This window comes from Ahaetulla prasina, chromosome 2 (genome assembly GCF_028640845.1).
Source record: "Ahaetulla prasina isolate Xishuangbanna chromosome 2, ASM2864084v1, whole genome shotgun sequence".
Taxonomy (NCBI): Eukaryota; Metazoa; Chordata; class Lepidosauria; order Squamata; family Colubridae; genus Ahaetulla; species Ahaetulla prasina.
Genome location: NC_080540.1, coordinates 124,450,878 through 124,471,537, shown reverse-complemented (window position 1 = coordinate 124,471,537; position 20,660 = coordinate 124,450,878). Strand labels below are relative to the sequence as shown.

Here is a 20,660-nt window from a genome sequence, read left to right as displayed (position 1 = left end):
TCCATTTTATTTCAGCCGAACAAAACTCAAGTCATTTTTATTTTTCTAACAAAATAGAACCAACACAAAAGGTTTTTACAGAATTTTCAAGTATGGTACGGTACTATTTTCCTCTGAGTTTAAGGTAGTTTTGGTTCAGTAAGAGATAACTTAAGTCTTCCTACTGTATATATATGTGAAGTATTCCGGAAAGTATAACAAACATCAGCATGTACATTGCAGTTACACAATACCATTTGTCTATTTAGAAAATTGTATTTATTGTACCTGATATGAAAATTTTATATTTTGGTCCTTTGCCAGCCAAAAGCACCATGTTCTGAAAAGCAAAATGAGTTTTTTGTGGTACATTGAAGGTTGTACTCAAAAAGTAAATGAAATATATATTACCGTATATACTCGAATATAAGCCGATCCGAGTATAAGCCGAGGTCCCCAATTTTACCCCAAAAAACTGGGGTAAACTGGGGACTCGAGTATAAACCGAGGGTGGGAAATGAGGCAGCTACCGGTCGGGGAAACCCTCCCTCCCTCAGCCGAGAAGGCTGGCGGCTCCCCCGCCCCGCCCTCTCACTGCACCGGCAGGGCTTCCCCGCGCTAATGCAAAAGCCCGCCAAGTTTGCGCCATCCGGTATAATGTGAAAAAAAGAAGAAGAAAAAAACTCGAGTATAAGCCGTATATACTCGAGTATAAGCCGAGGGGACGTTTTTCAGCACAAAAAACGTGCTGAAAAACTCGGCTTATACTCGAGTATATACGGTAATTAATAAAAAGCTATTAATCTGTAACATGTTTTAGAAATATTCAGCAGAAGGACATGAGAAGATGCATACTTTTTAAAAAAAATTGCCACTGTATTTTAATATTTTATACTGAAATTAAACTATTCCAAACTATCCATGTATCAATATCTTTCTACATATCGTTCAATATACCTTAAATATATATCATCCTTAACAGGTTCTGTTTGTCCAATTCTTTTTATTTAACGCCTTATTTTTAATGTTCTCTTGCTTTAATGTATGTCCCTCATCCCCAAAAAAAACTTCTATCAAAGGAGCAGAAATTCCTTATTTATATAAATCACTCACCTCAATTTTTAAGCATGTCATTTCAGCATCACATGGAATAATATTATTTAGCCTTTTCATTTACCAATCAAGACCCAGTTTAGACAGAAACAACATACATTATTAAGCCAAAATTGTAATACTGTGACTATGTAATCAGTGGTGGGCTGCAACCGGTTTAACAACCGGTTCTGTGAGCTCATGCTTGCACGCAGCATTCAAAATACAGCAATTTGAAGTTTAGCTGCTTATCTTCTAAGACAGCCCCAGTAAGTAGATCAGTGGAGGCGTGGAAATCAGCTGTGCCATGTGAATCAGCTGAGCCAGAAAGAAGGAAATATAGGACAGGATAGGGCAGGGGCGTGTGGGTGATTGTCGGAACTACTGGTTCGCCTGAACTGGTCCGAACCGGCAGCAGCCCATCACTGCATGTAATCTTCCAGACTTGAAGAATAGTTCTTTATATAATTATAAATCCCAAATTGATAATATTTTGTTAAAAACTATATCCATGGTTAAACTGTATTGATCACGGTAATATTATATTACATCCTGGACATAAACTGTTTCAACTCCTACTCTCAAAACGACGCTACAGAGCACTACACACCAGAACAACTAGATGCAAGAACAGTTTCTTCCCGAATGCCATCATTCTGCTAAACAAATAATTCCCTCAACACTGTCAAACTATTTACTAAATCTGCACTACTATTAATCTTCTCATCGTTCCAATCACCCATCTCCTTCCATTTATGACTGTATGACTGTAACTTTGTTGCTTGTATCCTTACAATTTATATTGATATTGATTGTTTCCTGATTGCTTATTTGTACCCTATGACTATCATTAAGTGTTGTACCTTAGAATTCTTGATGATCTTTTCTTTTATTTACAGTGAGAGCATATGCACCAAGACAATTATGAGAAACATAGTTTTTAGTCTTTGAAACCTTTAAACCATTGATTAGTTAATATGAATATCCTGTCTGTTCAGGGTTCTTTTAAAAAACACCTATATTGATAATATACTTAGCTGTTTATCAAAAGTACTACTTAAAATAATCCTAAATGAGTAACAGCATTGAGAACAATTCAGGAATTCTAGAAACTGTGAAATGGCAGTATAAATTAAATCAAAAGTTCCTAGAATCTTAAGTCTGCTTCTAAGCAATTTATTGATGACATTCGGCATTGCAGTTTATTTCTAGACTTCAGCAAGTTGAATTGCTAAATTTTGATATTGAATAATTGCTGATTCCTTACTTAGAAATCCTACCACCAAACAACAGGTTTCCTTAATGTAGAAGGTTTCCTTCTAAATCCATATTTCTTTTTTCCTTCATTTTAATATGTGGAATATCAGAGTTAAAATCTTAATTAATTTCTAAATTATCTCTGCTTCTCTGGAGTTTATCTTGTTGGTCTTTTTGGCTGCAAGGGAACATAAGAACCTTTTGATGATTACTGAAGCAGTTCCTGAGTTTGTCCCTCTTAGAGAGTTTTGAATATCTATAATGGCAACTATTTGGGCATTTGTTCCATTTAGTTCCAACTAAACTTCCAGAGTTCTGAATACCTATAATGACAGTTACTTGGGCATTTGATCCATTTAGTTCTAACCAAACTTCCATAGGAGTGGGATTTGAAGCTTTAATTGATAGAATTGTACTCTTGTACCACACATAGTTATATGAATGTTAAAAGCACAGTTCATCATCTTTATATTATCTAACCTTGCTTTACATTCTGCTGGTCTATGGATTGTGCTTTGAATAGCATACTTTATTTGGCCAAGTGTAATTAGACACACAAGGAGTTTGTCTCCGATGCAGAAGTTCTCAGTGTACAGTATATGCAAAGCAACAGAATAATAATAATCCTAATAATTATACCAATAAGAAGGTGAAGTAGAGAGGATGAGAAGGATGATAATAATACTACAGCCATACAACATGGGTGAATATATACAGTTGTCAGAGCAACCAGTCAGAAATCATTCAGCTTATAGTTAGAGAAATTATTCCTGGAACAAAATGTCCCTTTTTATCAATGAAGAACATAAATAATTTAGTAGAATTTAACTGAGATACTCCATTACATTGCTGGATGACAAGTTGCCATTGATTTACCAATATTCATAGTACTGTAGCTTGTGTAATGTTAAGCAGAAGCCCTTGTAGGACAATTGGGAAGAGGGAACAATAATAAGAATAGAACTACTTCAGAAAAATAGAAATAGAAAAAATTTGTCCCATTCTTTATCATCTGTCTGAAAATAAATCCCAGGCGAACCTTGTTTAACTATTCTTTACCTAATCTTTTGAGTTAATATTTTGGACCTTTCTGGATTCTGGAAGAAAACAAAATAAACCCTGTTAGTTTAGAATTCATTCACTATTGAAACTTTTACAAATTTTCAGAAAGGAATAAAAACAGGGTAGTGATAATATTAAAATGTTTATTGAATTTGTATATAAAATATATGTATAGGTATATATATCTTCTACAGCTACATATGGATTTCTTTTTATAGATGATAAGATTAAAGGAGAATCTAGTTTTGTTCCATTAGCATCTGATTATATTATAAATCCCAAAAATGCAATTTGTTGAATAAATCCTTTATTGGAATGCCCCATTGCATTACATATTATGCTGGTTTAAATGTACTGCAACCTTATTTTTGGCACCTGTTCCTTGATGAATCATTCATTTAATATAGTTTTACTCTTTCAGCATATGTACTGAATTGCCTAGAGTTGTTTTAATTAAAAATACACCCAAATTCTTCCCTTGGAGGATAGTTTCAGATTGATTCCTTTAAAATTGCTGTTTTCTCTTTATATTTGTTTTGTTGTTCACTGCACAGTGTCTTAATTTACCTGTCTACAAATATTATAAATAAATAATTAAATATGCTTCCCTTCACACCAAAAAGCTAGTGCATTATTTAAACTAAACAGAGTACAGTATGTGTACTGTACATTCCATGTAATGTACTATCCCATTTCCACCATTTTAAATATTGTCGGCCCTGCCTCTGGACCAAGACCACAAGTCTTATGGGCTGCAAGAAAATTATATTCCTTCCTTTTCTCTATCAGAGAAAGCCTTCATTTGCAATGAAGATGACACACTGAAAAAATTATTATGTTGTATTTACAGCAGTAAAAAAAAAAGTTTAAGCTCTTTCCTGCCTAACATGAGCTTAGTCTTGATTATGATATCCTGAAGCAACAATTTATAATTGAAACCATAAATGCTTCAACCTGCAGTTTAACATAATTTAGACCAATTCTCATAATTAATATTCAGTGTGGAAAAATGCACCAAAAGAAAAAAATAAATAAAAAGATATAGACACAACATAGGCGAAATGCCCCTTCTCAAGAGATATTTTCTATAGCCCTTAAAATTTTTTTCTTTTCTTCAGGCTGCTTAGTGACCTTCAGAATGAAGCACTGAATTATAACTACCACTTTTATTTAACAATGGGACATGACTCATAAAGCATTTTATGAAAAAGAGTTGATGTTAGAACCTGACTATTTACTTTGTTCATAACCATCTTTCTTTTTGAAAAATTCAAGATGGACAGAGACTTTAATTGCATCCTCATTGAAGTCTCCATGGCGACGAGTTTAGAAATCTGGGTTGCTTGTAGCCACATTTGGTTTTCTTTTTGTTTTTGATACCCAGTACATGTTCATGCTTGGTGTATAAAATCTATGCTGCCTTAGGGATTTGTCAACTTTTGTGTTTAACGTTAGTCCTGACTCTTACCTGTTTTGAAATTCAAGCCACTCCTTTAGATGTCTCTGCACCCTGAGGTGGCTGTTACCACACCCTCCATTGACTATTTCTCACTGAGATGGCAAAATAGTCTGGTTCACCCATGATAGTGCTAGAGAGAGAGAGAGAGAAGATACTTAAAAGTCAGTTTAGCTTACCGTATATACTCGAGTATAAGCCGAGTTTTTCAGCATGTTTTTTGTGCTGAAAAACGTCCCCTCGGCTTATACTCGAGTATATACGGCTTATACTCGAGTTTTTTTTTTTTTCTTTTTTTCACATTATACCGGATGGTGCAAACTTGGCGGGCTTTTGCATTAGCGCGGGGAAGCCCTGCCGGTGCAGTGAGAGGGCGGGGCGGGGGAGCCGCCAGCCTTCTCGGCTGAGGGAGGGAGGCTTCCCCTGACCGGTAGCTGCCTCATTTCCCTCCCTCGGCTTATACTCGAGTCCCCAGTTTACCCCAGTTTTTTGGGGTAAAATTGGGGACCTCGGCTTATACTCGGATCGGCTTATATTCGAGTATATACGGTAGTTCTTTCTTTTATCAATACAATTTTCTGAATATTTTAGTTCTAGTTATTTGGATGTTGCTTGGATATATGTCTTAGGGTTTGATTATAGTTGAATGTAAGGGTTTTTTCCCTAGCCAAATTGCCTTTTATAAATTACCAACCTTTGCTTGGAACACCAGCTTATGATCCTTGTACCTAGCTTCTTATCTTGCTCAAATGTTGGTATATATTACATATGTAGGACATATGTCTTGAATATCAGTAACAACAAAAAGTTAGATTGGTTTTTCAAAGAAAGAAAAGGGAGTTCTAGATCCAAGAAGGAGTAGATTATAGGCTGTGGTGTGTCCCAAGTAGAAGTGTGGCAAACGTGTAGGATGTTCAGTTCTGTATGTTGTCATGCCAACAGTTTTTATAAAGGCAAAATGACCTGTCTCATTATCAAGAAATGCTACGAGTAAACACCCTACTCTGACTTCATCTTTTTTTAAGTGGGTGGTATTTTCAACTTCTTAACCTGCAGTGTTGATTGACATAGTTGATGTAATTTCAATTTATTAGACTCTATGTCCAAATCCTTAAGAGCTGCTATATGATTATTCTATTTCAAAATAAAGTACAAAATAATCATAAGAACATAAAAGCATAACATCCCTCCTGGATCGGACCATAGGTCCATCTAATTCAGCAAATTAATCTTAATTCTAGATTACGCCGTAAGTTTGACACTCCTGATTTAGAGATTGTAGAGATTATTTGTGGCTTGGGTTATAGATTTAGGCAGAGGTTTGTCCACCAAGCTTTCTGCTTGGTTCCCGGGAAATGTCCGCGAACCAAGCAGCAAACTCAGAGGACAAACCCCTGCCTAAAAAAAGAGGAATTATTTTCTTATTCATTACCCGAGGTACTTCTTCATGGTCTTCTCATATGCAAGGTTTTCTCAATGGTCATTCTGTGGACTATCCCCTCCATGAAGGCTTACTTGTTACTTATTGTAGTTTGGTATTTTGGTGCTATATGAAGCTCATTTTATTTTTCCACCTAAAAAGCAAAGTTGTTGCTTGAGAATTTTAGTCTTTTGTTACAAGTTGTTTATTTGATTTTTAATATATATTTATTGCCATTTATATTGCTGTCCTATTTTATTTAGTTGTGCTATTCTCCAGTGCTTCTTTTAATACAATTTTACATTGTTTTTCTATTGATAGAAAACTTTCTAACATTTACTGTAAACTGCCTTTCTGTAATTTAGAGCCATTAATCCAGGCCTTGCCTTCTCAAATAGCGAATAAGGCTTGGCATTCTGGTATGTAACTTTTCAGGAGCTTAGATAACGTTACCATCTTTCTTTTCAGTTGCCTTTTCTCAAGATTAAACGCTCTTAGTTCACACAGTCTTTCTCTATAGGAGAGTGTTGAATTTGATCACGTTCATTATCTTTTGGATCTATTTCAATTCGTCTGAACCCTCCTTGAAATGTAGTGATATAAACAGATGGATGATAGTCAGTGCAGACTAGGATGGCTATATTGTTGCCATGGTAAAAATATCAGGATTTTAATGATACAGCCTAAAATTGTTTGTCTTTTCTGTAGCCATGTTGTCCTGCTGACTGACATTCAGCTTGTAGTCATCTATAAATTCTTCTCATATATACTGTTAACCAAGAAAAAATTCTGCCATTGTATACTTGCATTTTTATTCATTTTTACAAATTGAAGTGACTCTTCTTTGCAGAAATATTTCTTAGTTATATGTTACTACATATACTTATATTTCTTAGGTATATGTTACTACTGGGAAAAGAGTGTCATAAAGGGTTTTGAAGAATCTCCAGATCAGTGTTGAAGATTGCAGCCTAGAACATTAACATTTTATGCAAAATAGAAAAGCTTGTGAACTCTGCCAAGGACGAGATGAAGAGATTACAAATTGATATCCTAGGGATAAGTGAGATGTGTTGGAAAAGATCTGTGTAACTTGATACAATAATTGAAGGAATATTTTACTTTAGAATTGGAGGTCCAGTAATGATCCTGGGAAAATGCAAGGATAAGTAAATAATTTTATACCCAAATATATAATATTATAACTATCAAGATATCTTATCTGTATTAACATCCATATTTATGACTATGGCACATAAGAGAGCATACTTCAGTTGGTAAAATAATATGAAGTAATCATCTTAATAGGCCATTTCAGTAGGAAAAATAATTATGAAGATCTGATAATTTAATATGGCCTATGTATTAAATTTGAATGGTGATATTTTGGTACAGTTGGTGAAAAAGTAATATATAGTTATCAGTACTGGTATACATGAATATCTAAGAATTAATATACTTGAGAATCATCTGCAAATGCACAAAAACATAAAATATTTAAGGTGAAAAAACATCTAGGAACAGATAAAGATTCTAGTAACAATCTAGTAATGGCTGAAATGAGAGATGATTGAAAATAATCAAGCATATAAAGGAAAGTACAGTGGTAGAAAATAGTAGTAATAACTGAAATGAGACATTGAAAAACAAAATTATCAAAAATAAATGAAAATAGATTGATATGAATAAACTATTATCATGGATGTTATGACTAAAATATAGATATTAAGACTAACAAGTATGATGCAAAGGAAAACTGGGAAATGATTAATAACACACACACACACATACACACACACACATTCTCAGATAAAAAGAAATAAAGAAGAAATGGATGACAAATGCAATTTTAGGGCTAACAGAAGAATGCCATAAAATTAAAAATCTAAATAAGGAAAAACACAAATAAATGTTTGTGTTGTGTGGGGCCTCTGTGGCTCAGACTGGTAAGACAGTCTGTTATTAACACAGCTGCTTGCAATTACTGCAGGTTCTAGTCCCACCAGGCCCAAGGTTGACTCAGCCTTCCATCCTTTATAAGGTAGGTAAAATGAGGACCCAGATTGTTGGGGGCAATAAATTGACTTTGTATATAAATATACAAATAGGATGAAGACTATTGCTAACATAGTGTAAGCCGCCTTGAGTCTTCGGAGAAGGGCGGGATATAAATGCAAATACAAAAAAATGGATCAAAAATTCAGGAAAGGAATTCAACCCCAAGTAATGAGGGCACTGAAACAATTGACTTATTGGCTTACTAATTGGCTCTCACACTTAAAACTGTCAGAGTATCCCTGTGGTCATGTCACTTTGATTCAGGAACTTGGCAACTTTTGTACATTAATTTGGTTACAGTATCCCATTTCTGACATTCCATTTGTGACATTCCCATCTGGGTAACCAATTTGTGGTTGTAAATTGAGGACTATCTGTATGATTAAATAATGCATATGCAGTATTATTATGAATGTCATTTATAAATAATAAATTATGCAGCTGCATTAACAATAATCCGGTCATGACTGAAATGATTAGTGGAGATAGTTTACCAGATTTACAAATGTTACTCAAATTATGTCAACCAACTAAATTTTGTTGGATATATGGAAAATTTCAAATAAATAAAATAAATGTAGTCGTTATGTCAATGTAAATACTTGGGCTGTGTGATATGGGATCATATCATGAAAATAAGGAATAGAATTAAATGGGCAAGAGTAGCTTTTTGAAAAATAAACTTGTTTGTTTTTGGTAGTTAAGTCTGAAATTTCGGTAGCAGATTATATACTGTTACATCTTTTGTATGAAAAAGATGCACAGACAATGACTCAAAATACAGAAAAATAGAAGCCTTTCTTCTTCCACCCACCCTCCCTCTCTCCCTCTCCTCCTCTCCCTCTCCCTCCCTCCCTCCCTCATATTTGAGTCCAAAATGACACTGCAGTAATTCAAAATAGAAGGGAGTGGATGCTGTTTTGCAACATATTAGAATCCAAAGTGTCTGTTTTGCTCTGAAGTATTTATTTGAGACGTATAGTTGTTGTCATAAATACATTTTATACTTGGATCATTTAAAAACAATATTGCATGTGCTATATATGTAATAACTATTATATAATCATACAAATTATACCATTAACACAGTTATTTATAGCAAATTTATTTAAAAATAAAACTGAAAGCAAGTTTTGGTCACGTATCTAGCTCCTTGCTGCGTGACAGAAACCCTGCCTGAGCTGTTGGAGGTGGTCGCCGGGACGGCAGTAGAGATCCCCAGGCTTATGGTCATGGGGGATTTCAATCTGCCCTCGGTGGGGATAGCATCTACATCAGCTCGGGAGTTCATGGCTTCCATGACGGCCTTGAACCTGACCCAGTTAGTGAACAACCCCACTCACATCGGCGGAAACACTCTAGATTTGATTTTTATCTCTGGACAGTGGTTGAATGATCTGGAATTAGGGGAGTTAGTTATCAGACCCCTGTCATGGTCAGATCATTCGCTCCTTCAGCTGGACTTTCGAACCGCCGACCCCCGCTGCAGGGAGACGGAATCAACTCGCTGGTTCCGTCCCAGGCGCCTGATGGACCCTGGAAGGTTCCAGACGGAGCTTGGGCCATTCCCTGAGGATTTAGCCCACGACTCGGCTGGAGCTCTGGTCGCCGCCTGGGATCTGGCGGCAGCTGGTGCTGTAGATCGAGTCGTGCCTTTGCGGCCTCTGACCCAGTGCCGGTCTCGTTTAGCCCCTTGGTACTCCGAGGGGCTGAGGGAGATGAAGCGCTGGAAAAGACGCCTAGAGAGTATCTGGAGGGCCAGCCACTCCGAATCTGACCGGACACTAGTTAGGTCTCAAATTCGGACCTATCTAGTGGCGACGAGGCTGGCAAAATGGGAGTATTTTTCCAACCTCATTGCATCAGCAGATAACCGCCCAGCCGCCCTGTTTAGGGTGACCCGCTCGCTCCTCCATCAGGGACCGGTAGACGATCCCTTAGAGGGTCGAGCTGAGGAATTTGGACAATATCTGTTTGATAAAATCGCTCAGATTCGGGAAGGGTTGGACACAGATTGGGTAGATCCGGGTGGGATGGGGGAGGCAGGTCTTGATATTACTATCTGGGATGAGTTTGATTCTGTGGCTCCTGAGGACATGGACAGGTTAATGGGGGGATTGAATGCGACCACATGTTTATTGGACCCATGTCCCTCCTGGTTGGTACTGGCCACTCGGGAGGTGACACGAGGCTGGCTCCAGAAAATTGTGAACGCTTCTTTGATGGAGAGTGTTTTCCCTGCCGCCTTGAAAGAGGCGGTGGTGAGGCCCCTCCTCAAGAAGCCTTCCCTGGACCCAGCTATTTTAGCAAATTATCCTCCGGTCTCCAACCTTCGCTTTGTGGCAAAGGTTGTCGAGAGTGTGGTTGCACGACAGTTGCCCCAGTATCTGGATGAAACTGTCTATCTTGATCCATTCCAGTCCGGTTTCCGGCCTGGTTACAGCACGGAAACAGCCTTGGTTGCGTTGGTTGATGATCTCTTGAGGGCTCGGGACAGAGGTTGTTCCTCTGTCCTGGTCCTATTAGATCTCTCAGCGGCTTTTGATACCATCGATCATGGTATCCTGCTGCGCCGGCTCGGGGGACTTGGAGTGGGGGGCACTGTTCATCGGTGGTTCTCCTCCTACCTCTCCGACCGGTCGCAGACGGTGTTGACAGGAGGACAGAGATCGACCCCGAGGCACCTCTTATGTGGGGTGCCGCAAGGCTCGGTTCTCTCGCCTCTTCTATTCAACATCTATATGAAGCCGCTGGGTGAGATCATCCGTGGTCTTGGGGTGAGTTGTCATCTATATGCTGATGATACTCAGCTCTATATTTCACCCCTAACCACCCCAATGAGGCTGTTGAAGTGATATCCCAGTGCCTGGAGGCCATACGGGTCTGGATGGGGAGGAACAGACTCAGACTCAATCCCACCAAGACCGAGTGGCTGTGGATGCCGGCGGCCCGGTACAGTCAGCTAATTCCATCACTGATCATTGGGGGCGAGCTATTGGCCCCCACGGAAAGGGCTCGCAATCTGGGCGTCCTCCTGGATGCACGGCTGTCTTTAGAAGATCATATGACGGCCGTCACCAGGGGAGCTTTTCATCAGGTTTGCCTGATACGCCAGTTACGCCCCTTTCTGGATCGGGCTTCCTTATGCACGGTCGCTCATGCCCTTATTACATCCCACCTGGACTACTGTAATGCTCTCTACATGGGGCTCACCTTGAAGGGTACCCGGAGACTCCAACTGGTCCAGAATGCGGCTGCGCGGGTGATAGAGGGAGCTCCTTGTGGCTCCCATATAACACCCCTCCTGCGTAATCTGCACCGGCTCCTGGTGGTCTTCCGGGTTCACTTCAAGGTACTTGTTATCACCTTTAAAGCACTCCATGGCTTAGGGCCGGGATATTTACGGGACCGCCTACTGCCACCATTAGCCTCTCACCGACCAGTGCGCTCTCACAGAGAGGGCCTCCTTCGGATACCGTCAGCTAAACAATGTCGGCTGGCGACCTCCAGGGGGAGAGCCTTCTCTGTGGGGGCTCCTACCCTCTGGAATGAGCTCCCTCTGGGGCTTCGTCAACTCCCCGACCTCAGGTCCTTCCACCGCGAGCTGAAGACATTGCTGTTTCGAAGAGCAGGACTAGCGTGAACGTAGTTTTAAATTGGGTTTTAAATCAGGGGTTTTAAACGGGGTTTTAAATTTGTATTTAAAAGTTTTAGGCCATCAATTGAATTAATTTTCTATTCTTTTTGCTGTTTTATATGTATTATATATTTTCTGTTGTTTTATTGGCTGTGAACCGCCCTGAGTGCTTCGGGAGATGGGCGGTATACAAATATAATAAATAAATAAATAAATAAATAAATATGGAAACTAATGGGATGTCAATGTTAATGTAAGGAACAGATAGTCCTTGACTTACAACAATTTGTTTAGTGACCATTCAAAGTTACAAGTCACTGAAAAAAGTGACTTATGACTGTTTTTCACAGTTACAACCTTTGCAGCAACCCTGTGATCATATGATCAAAATTAATATTTTGTTAGCAGCTTGACAATTGGTTTAAATTTATGTCGGTTGCAGAGTCACAGGGTCCCTTTTGTGACCCTCTGACAAGCAAAGTCAATGGGGAAGCCAGATTCACAACTGTGTAACTAACTTAACTGCAGTGATTCACTTAAAAATTTTGGTAAGAAAGGTAATAAAATGGGGCAAAATTCACTTAACAAATGTCTCACTTAAAAATAGAAATGTTGGTGTCTATTATCATGTCAAGGATTATCTGTATTCTAGAGGCAATTTGTAATAAGGAGGAGCACATAAAATTAACTATGCCTTCTCAATTATTCTTGGTTTGGGATAACTTTTCCCTTAGTGCTGATATTTGCATTGTTTGTTGACCAAGTTAATATCTGAATATTTATTCTAATCGTGTATTTGGTTGATTATAAAATAGAATTTGTTTTCTTTATGTGTTTCATACTATAAAATTGTTATTTTATTTCTTGGCTGTAGTGTTCTTAAAATGTGTACCACTAAGTGCATTTGTATTTACCTTCCTGGGTAGTTCTGGTTTTTATATACAGTACTTTACATTTTTTCTATATTTATTTGTCTTATGGTTAATATTTATATTGATCTGTAAAATTTTGCTTTTAATATGAATTTATAGAGATGAGGAATTATATGCCACCCAGATGGCTTTCATTGGAACAGTTTGTAAGCATTGTGAATAAATAAACGGATCATACAGAATATCTACTTTGTAAGACCATCTAAGTATCAGCAATATTTTTTTAGATCGTGCTCCTCAGGGACTGCAGAGATTTATAAAAAGTTCACAATTGTTCTCAAGTATTCCTGAATTCTAAGTAAAACCAATAAAGGTGTGTAGCCAGTCCTTTCTCCCTGCATTCATACATTTTATTGGTGCTTTTACCCCTTCCTTTCCCTGGTCTTGTTATGAGAGTTGAAGGAGACTTGTTCTCACTGAATGCAAATACTCACTTTATGTGGTCTGAAACTTGATAACGTGTAGTGAGCTGTAGTTCAGGGAAATACAAATATAAATATCAATTTAATTTTTTGTTCAAAATTTGCTCAGGAAAATGTAGGAGAGATGGGATATGGGGAGGTTTGACCCAGAATCACCCTATATTCTGCTTAAGTTTAGTTTAAACAAATTCATTAAAATGCATCTGTAGCCTTCTGATTTATTGAGATTTTAGTAAGAATTACTGAAAACTGAGCTATCGACTGTGCATATCCAAGCAGTTGAAGAATACTGAATATGCTTCAGCATTTTGTCTTAACAATTTTAATACTTGTCTTCTATCAACCAGTAATTTTTGGAAATTACGTTGAATAATTACCATCAACAGTTTCATTCTGTGGTTGAATTTATAAAGCAGAATGTGTGTGTGTGTGTATACACACACACACACACACACATATATTTCCAGAGGAAAATTCTTCTAATAATGTGCTAGCAACTTTTCAAAGTAAATATTGGGAATTAGGTATGATTTCCATTTTTTTTCTCCTTAACTTTCATAGGGGACTTTTCCATATGGAATTGACATTGTGACTACAGCTGATTATTTTGCTGTTGGTAATAGAGCTAATTGTTTTCTCAATATAAGGTAAGAATGCTATAAATTTAAAGCAAAGAAGAAACCTGACATTATTGTTCTTTAAATTTATTTTCATACTTCTATCTGTAATTATATTAATAATACTGGGAGAAGATCAGCATGGTTGTTGAATGAACTATGACACGCTGGCATTTTATTTTTCTTAGAACAATCTAATTACAGAAAATTTCAGAGCCCACAGAATTTGATTTAGAACGAAGACTAAGAGGCAGGATTTTATGATAGTGAGATGATAAGGTAGTGAGTTATTTATGGAATGGAATGGAATGGAATAGAATAGAACCAGAAGGGACCTTAGTGGTCTTCTAGTCCAGCCCCCTGCTGAAGCAGGAGAACCTATATCATTTCAGATAAGTGACTGTCTAGTCCTTTCTTAAAAAACCCCAGTGATCGAGCGCCCACAATTTCTGAAGGCAAACTGTTCCACTGGTTAATTGTCCTCGCTGTTAGGAAATTTCTCCTTAATTTCAGAGCTTCTCTCTTTGAATGGTTTCCAACCATTGTTTCTTGTCCTGTTCTCTGGTTAACATAGAAATTTGTGATAACCAAAGACATTGAGACTTAAGACACCAAAATGTCCTTTAAAACTCACTTCTCAAAGCAACACTTTGTTTTGGCAGTATTAATAATAGAAGTGTTATTTGTGCAATGTACCTACATGCTCAGACGTCATGTGGAAACCCTTGGAATATCTGTCTGCATTTTTAAGGGGATGTAGCACTTGGAGACTTCAAGCTGTAGTTTATATGGCACTTCATAGAACAGCCTTCCACATAGTTCTGTCCTTAACGTTTTTAAGGTATTCTGATAGAGCTCAGATCTGCCTGTAAGATTCATTATGAGTATCTCTCCTTATGTAGCTTTCCTCACTTTTTTATTGGGTTAAGATAGCATGCAGCTCTTCGTTTTAACTATTTCCACAGTTAGTTTAATTCTTTTTTGGGGGGGGGGGGGAATTACAGCAATTTTTCTGACTTAGGGAAGACATTCAAAACTATAATACACTCTGAAACAATATACTTTTACTAATATACTATATAATACGTTATAAATATTATATATATAATATTTTATATATATATATATATATATATATATATATATATATATATATATATATATTTTCTGAGGTTTTCACGGGTGTTTGTATATAGGTCTTTGGTTGTTCGGGTTTTCTCCCGTGTAAAATTGGAAGTGTCTTGGGGACGTTTCGACGAAGTCTCATTCGTCATCTTCAGGCTTCAGCTTCGTGCTTCTGGGAGCAATGTGTGATCGCAGCTGTTTCTTCCTTTTAACTGCTAGTGGGGGTTTGAACTGATTGGGTGGGAGCTTGGCTGTGCTCTGATTGGATGGGGGGGGGTTTGTGCTCTGATTGGCTGGGGGTGTGTCCTGTGTTGGTGGGGGCTTGTTTGTGCTCAGTTTAATCTGTGTTGCAGGGGGATTTGAGCTGGTGAGCTGCATAGCTGTTGTTTGGCTTTGTGGTGGTGCTACATCTTCATAGTGGGTGTCAGTCTGCTGCATGTATGGATTGGAGGGGTTTGAAATGGCTAATGTTGCAGCTGCGGTCTGGCTTCTGGTCCTCCAACCCCTCCAATCCATACATGCAGCAGACCGACACCCACTATGAAGATGTAGCACGACCACAAAGCCAAACAACAGCTATGCAGCTCACCAGCTCAAATCCCCCTGCAACACAGACTAAACTGAGCACAAACAAGCCCCCACCAACACAGGACACACCCCAGCCAATCAGAGCACAAACCCCCCCCATCCAATCAGAGCACAGCCAAGCTCCCACCCAATCAGTTCAAACCCCCACTAGCAGTTAAAAGGAAGAAACAGCTGCGATCACACATTGCTCCCAGAAGCACGAAGCTGAAGCCTGAAGATGACGAATGAGACTTCGTCGAAACGTCGCCAAGACACTTCTAATTTTACACGGGAGAAAACCCGAACAATATATAAAATATAATATGTTATAAAAGTAACATACTCTTACTAATTCAGTCTACATCAGCCCAAAACCAAAATGTATCCTGAACATCAGTTTGACTTCTCAAACCTATGAAAAAAAATCCAAATAGCCACTAGTTTATATGAGGGAACTAATGGGAAGGTGGAAGGTACTGGTCAAAAATTTAAAAACATCTGTTTGGTGGGAAGGCCCATGCCCAAGAAAGGAGGCCTCCAGGAAAGAAAACTTCTCTGTTCTGATTAGGTGACATTCTTCATAAATGTAATCTGACCGCTAGGTTTTGTGGGGCAAAATATGAACTCGTACTTTAGGGAGAAAGTATCTTCGCATATTAAAAAGTTGAATGCTTTCTTATTTCTGTTACTATATAGGTCCTAAGTTACAATATTTCTGATCCTTTAGTCTGTAAAGATTAACACATCTCCATGATACTCCACCCTTCTTTCCTACACCTTCTTCCTACACACAGCCAGTTTCTCAACTCTTCTTTCCATGGCTCAAGAATGACAAGACAATGCCAGTAGGGTGGAGACAGTTCTTTCCAGTTTTTCTTAAACAGCTGGTTAAGAATAATTATGGGTCTTTTATGACCTGAAATACAAACATTCCATTCTTTGCAAAAGGTGATGGTCAAAGATTTGATGGTAGCCCTCATGATTCTTAGGAAATATTGACTTACAGGCTTGCCTTTCTGACAAATTATTTTAGAATTGCTTTTTAAATGATACACATAAATGAAAGAATCTATCTCAGTGGTAGGTTTTTTTTTTAATTGAGGAATGTCTTGGCTTTTTTTTTTTACTCTGTTCTCTCCCAGTCCTTCTCAATTCAGTCCTTTGAAGGGAATAGAAAAATTTGGGACATGTACATTTTGATTTTCTAAAGTGGCTGTTTTAAGGATTTTAGAAACAAGTTTGTTTTAACGGCTGTAATTCTAATGAATAACAATAAGGAAAAGATTAATTGTAATAATTAATATCCTCACAATTATGCATTTTAAACTGCATTTGAATGCTCATAATTATTGCTTCTAAATATTTAATAATTCATAGACAATATTGCATACCTTAACATCCTACAACTTAAAACTATGTAAATTCTTGAATCTGCTTCTGGGATTTTGTCAATAACAGAAAAATTATCCAACTTTATTTTGAAACCTTCTACTGCATGGCATTTAGCTAATTAAATTGCAATTGAGATACATCCCTGGATTTCAAGAAAATATGAATTTGTAATCAGAAATACTTGATTACAAAATGTTTTGTTTTCTATTATTTTGAAAATGTTTGTTATAATCTATAGTAGAATTCAACAGAATGGCTTAGAGTGGAGACACTTGTGAAAAATATGGATGTCTAATCTCTCTATTTGACCTAATAAATATAATTGATTTAATTATAGAGATGAATTTATGTCTTACTGTGATAGTAGTATATTCTCTTATGAATCACAAGTCCTCCTTAATATTGAAAGTGTAATAGATGACTATTACCTTCCAGCTTGTGACCTTTTTTTATATTCTAGTGAAAAAATATAGAATTTTTTTTAAAAAAAATTGATGGCATAGAAATTTTTGACAGAATTATTAGGAAAACAATTTCTTTGTTGTAGATAGGAATATGGCCCCAACATTACATGGAACAAATTTTGAGTAATCTTCCTGTGGTTTTTATGTATTTCTTCAATCTCTTCAGTGTATATGTTGCTGGATTTCCTGAGTATACACAGCCAATGATCGATCATCTGATTAACATGAAGATCAACCACTGGGATAGGTATGTTTACTAGTGCTAATTTGTAATCATCTGATCATAAAAAACAACCCTTTTCTAAAATGTATTAGTAAGGTATTTTTTTTCTTTTTCTTTGATCTAAAAAAATTCACTTTTCTACAAATTGCTAACACTAGAGTATGGTGTCATTCAAATAAAATTTAGTAATGAAATGAATTAATACCAATGTTTTCCTTTTTGAGATTGAATTAATAATGGTGAGTCCTTAGCTGATATACTCACTATTATTTCATTTTTATTTTTGTTCCTTCACCACCTTATTGCTTCCTGGGGGTAGCTTGGACTAATCTCTGCAATCTTCTTAGTTTGCCATTGCCTCCTTGCTAGGGTTGACAGAATCACTGGCTCAAGTCACCCAGCTGGCCTTGGGCCTCAGACAGGAGTAGAATTCACAGTCTTCTAATATCCAGCCTTGTGCTTAACAACTAAGCAAAAGCAGTCAGATATCTAGAGGAGGAAGAAATATAAAGGACAGTACAAAGTGAACACTAGCTTACTCTGTGATAAATGAGTGGCAACAGCATTATGAAAGTACACATAGAGTCAACATTTCAAATGTTCTCACCACTCCAAAAAATGAAATCCTGATTCATTCTGCTTTTTTCCTGGAACACTGGACATTCTGAGGTTTTTTTGGTTTGTGGAACTGACTATTCCAGAAAAGAAAGCAAGTAGCAATGTTACAGACCATAGCTTCTATTTAAAAAGTAGTGAATCTAGCAGCGTCAGTTTCATTGATCAGAAACTTTGGAAGCCCAACAGTAATTGTATTAAATGAGGGTTTTTTTCTAACTAACACTGTGTGTTTCTACATTTGTACTTGTGCATGAGTGAGTGGCATAGAAATATGCAAAATAAATTACATCTATATTGGTTCTCCTCTTTCTTCCTAAACTTTTAGAGTTATTCGGGAGCTTTCAGCTGAAGCTCTGCATAATCTCACTCCATTGGCTCCTGAATATATAACCAGGGAAGGTGAGTACAAACACTCTTGCATTCAAAAGTGCCTAGAATGAATTTAATAAGAAATCAACGCTTAATATTATATTGCACACTTAAAAACTATATAAGCACCTTGATCAAGATATTTACTTAGCAGTGTGTGTATGTGTGTGTGTGTATGTTCATAGAATAATCCCAATTCTCAAAAGCTTATTACTGATAAAATTTACAAATGTAAATTCTTTTGCTTAACATGTGACAGACTTTGTGGTCGTCTTTGTTATGCTTATTATTTTCTGTAACACTTTCCTATGTATTTTAAATTAATTAACAATTATGCATAGAAGTCAACAACAAAGAATGTGATGACTATTATTTTAACAGGCTTTTGTACTTTGCACAGAAATGTAAGTTTCATGTAGCAAGTACAAAGCGGACATAACTTTTGCCCTAATCTTACAGTTAGGGATTAGATTGCTTATTAAAAATATCAGACCACATGGAGACTGCTATAAAAGAAATTAGTCCCAGGTTAGGAATTATTAGAAAGTTTGTTTTTAAAACTGCTAATATTGTAGCACCCTTTTATAAATTTAGGGTGGGGTCACAGCTGGAATACTATGAAAGTTCTAGTCATTGACCTTAAAAAAGGATAAATTAACATAGGAAATGCACGGGTGATAGAGGGAGCCCCTCATGGCTCCCATGTGACACCTCTCCTGCGCAGACTGCACTGGCTTCCTGTGGCCTTCCGGTCTTGGTAACTACCTTTAAAGCGCTCCATGGCATAGGGCCGGGCTATTTACGGGACCGCCTGCTGCGACCGAATACCTCTCACCGACCCGTGTGCTCTCACAGAGAGGGACTCCTCAGAGTGCCGTCAGCTAGGCAGTGCCGTCTGGCGACACCCAGGGGAAAGGCCTTCTCTGTGGGGGCTCCCACCCTCTCGAACGAACTCCCCCCAGGACTTCGTCAACTTCCGGACCTCCGAACCTTCCGTCGCGAGCTTAAAACACATCTATTCATCTGCGCAGGACTGGATTAAATTTTAAATTTTATATTGGTTTTAATGGGTTTTATTATTTATATTGTTTTTTAAAAAATTGGGCCATGTAGAATAAGCTTTTTAACTGTTATTTTATTTTCTATTTATATGTACCTTTTTTATTTGCCTGTGAACCGCCCTGAGTCCCTAGGGAGATAGGGCGGTATACAAATATGATAAATAAATAAATAAATAAATGATGCGGAAAATAATAACTAAAATGAGTATAAGGAATGAAGCAAAGACTATGTACTTGGGATTCTATTTTTATTTTTGCTTAAAATAAAGATGGAGAGAGAAGTTTGAATTACCTCTTTCCATTTACCCTGTTGGAATTTGGAGTCATCAATTGAACTTAATGCAGTCACAAGAAATATTGTGGAACATGATGCCACCAAATATGATGGTAGTTACCAACTTCGATGGGTTTAAAAGCAGTCTGACGAATTCAGGCAATCAGATGAGTCTTGATGTCGCTCTATTGGTGGGATATAGCTCTTGATATCTTGGACATTGTTGCAAGTTTCCTAAATGCACAAAATGCTAAAATAGACCTTTTCCTAATCCAGAAGGCTTATCTTACATTCTTATGTCTATGGAGATTCTCAGTCATCCAGGTCACGATTGTCCCAAAGGTGCTTTTTACAAAAGGCAACTGGACTTTGTTTTTCCTTGAAAATATATCACTTCTCATCTGAGAAGCTTCTTCAGTTTTGACTGAATGGTGGACTGAAGAAGCTTCTCGGATGACAAGTGAAATGTCTTCAAGGTAAAACAAAGTCCAGTTGCCTTTTGAAGAAAGCACCTTTGGAACTTACATTCTTATGTTCATAGTCTCTGAGGCTTCTTTGCCCTTTTGAAAACCCCATTAGCCTTCTGTTTTCTAATCTACCATAAGAAAATGTGTTCTCTCTAGAAAATCTCTGTA

General features: G+C 37.3%; 1 protein-coding gene across 1 annotated transcript in view; it reads left to right on the top strand.

The window, feature by feature from the left end:
* TBCD (tubulin folding cofactor D) overlaps positions 1-20,660 on the top strand; it is a 173,202-nt gene that overhangs the window by 99,600 nt on the left and 52,942 nt on the right. Inside the window, exons 18-20 of the mRNA XM_058168485.1 lie at positions 13,877-13,962; positions 17,647-17,727; positions 18,647-18,720. Coding sequence (XP_058024468.1) covers positions 13,877-13,962; positions 17,647-17,727; positions 18,647-18,720 — 241 coding nt within the window. The remainder of the gene's footprint in view (positions 1-13,876; positions 13,963-17,646; positions 17,728-18,646; positions 18,721-20,660) is intronic.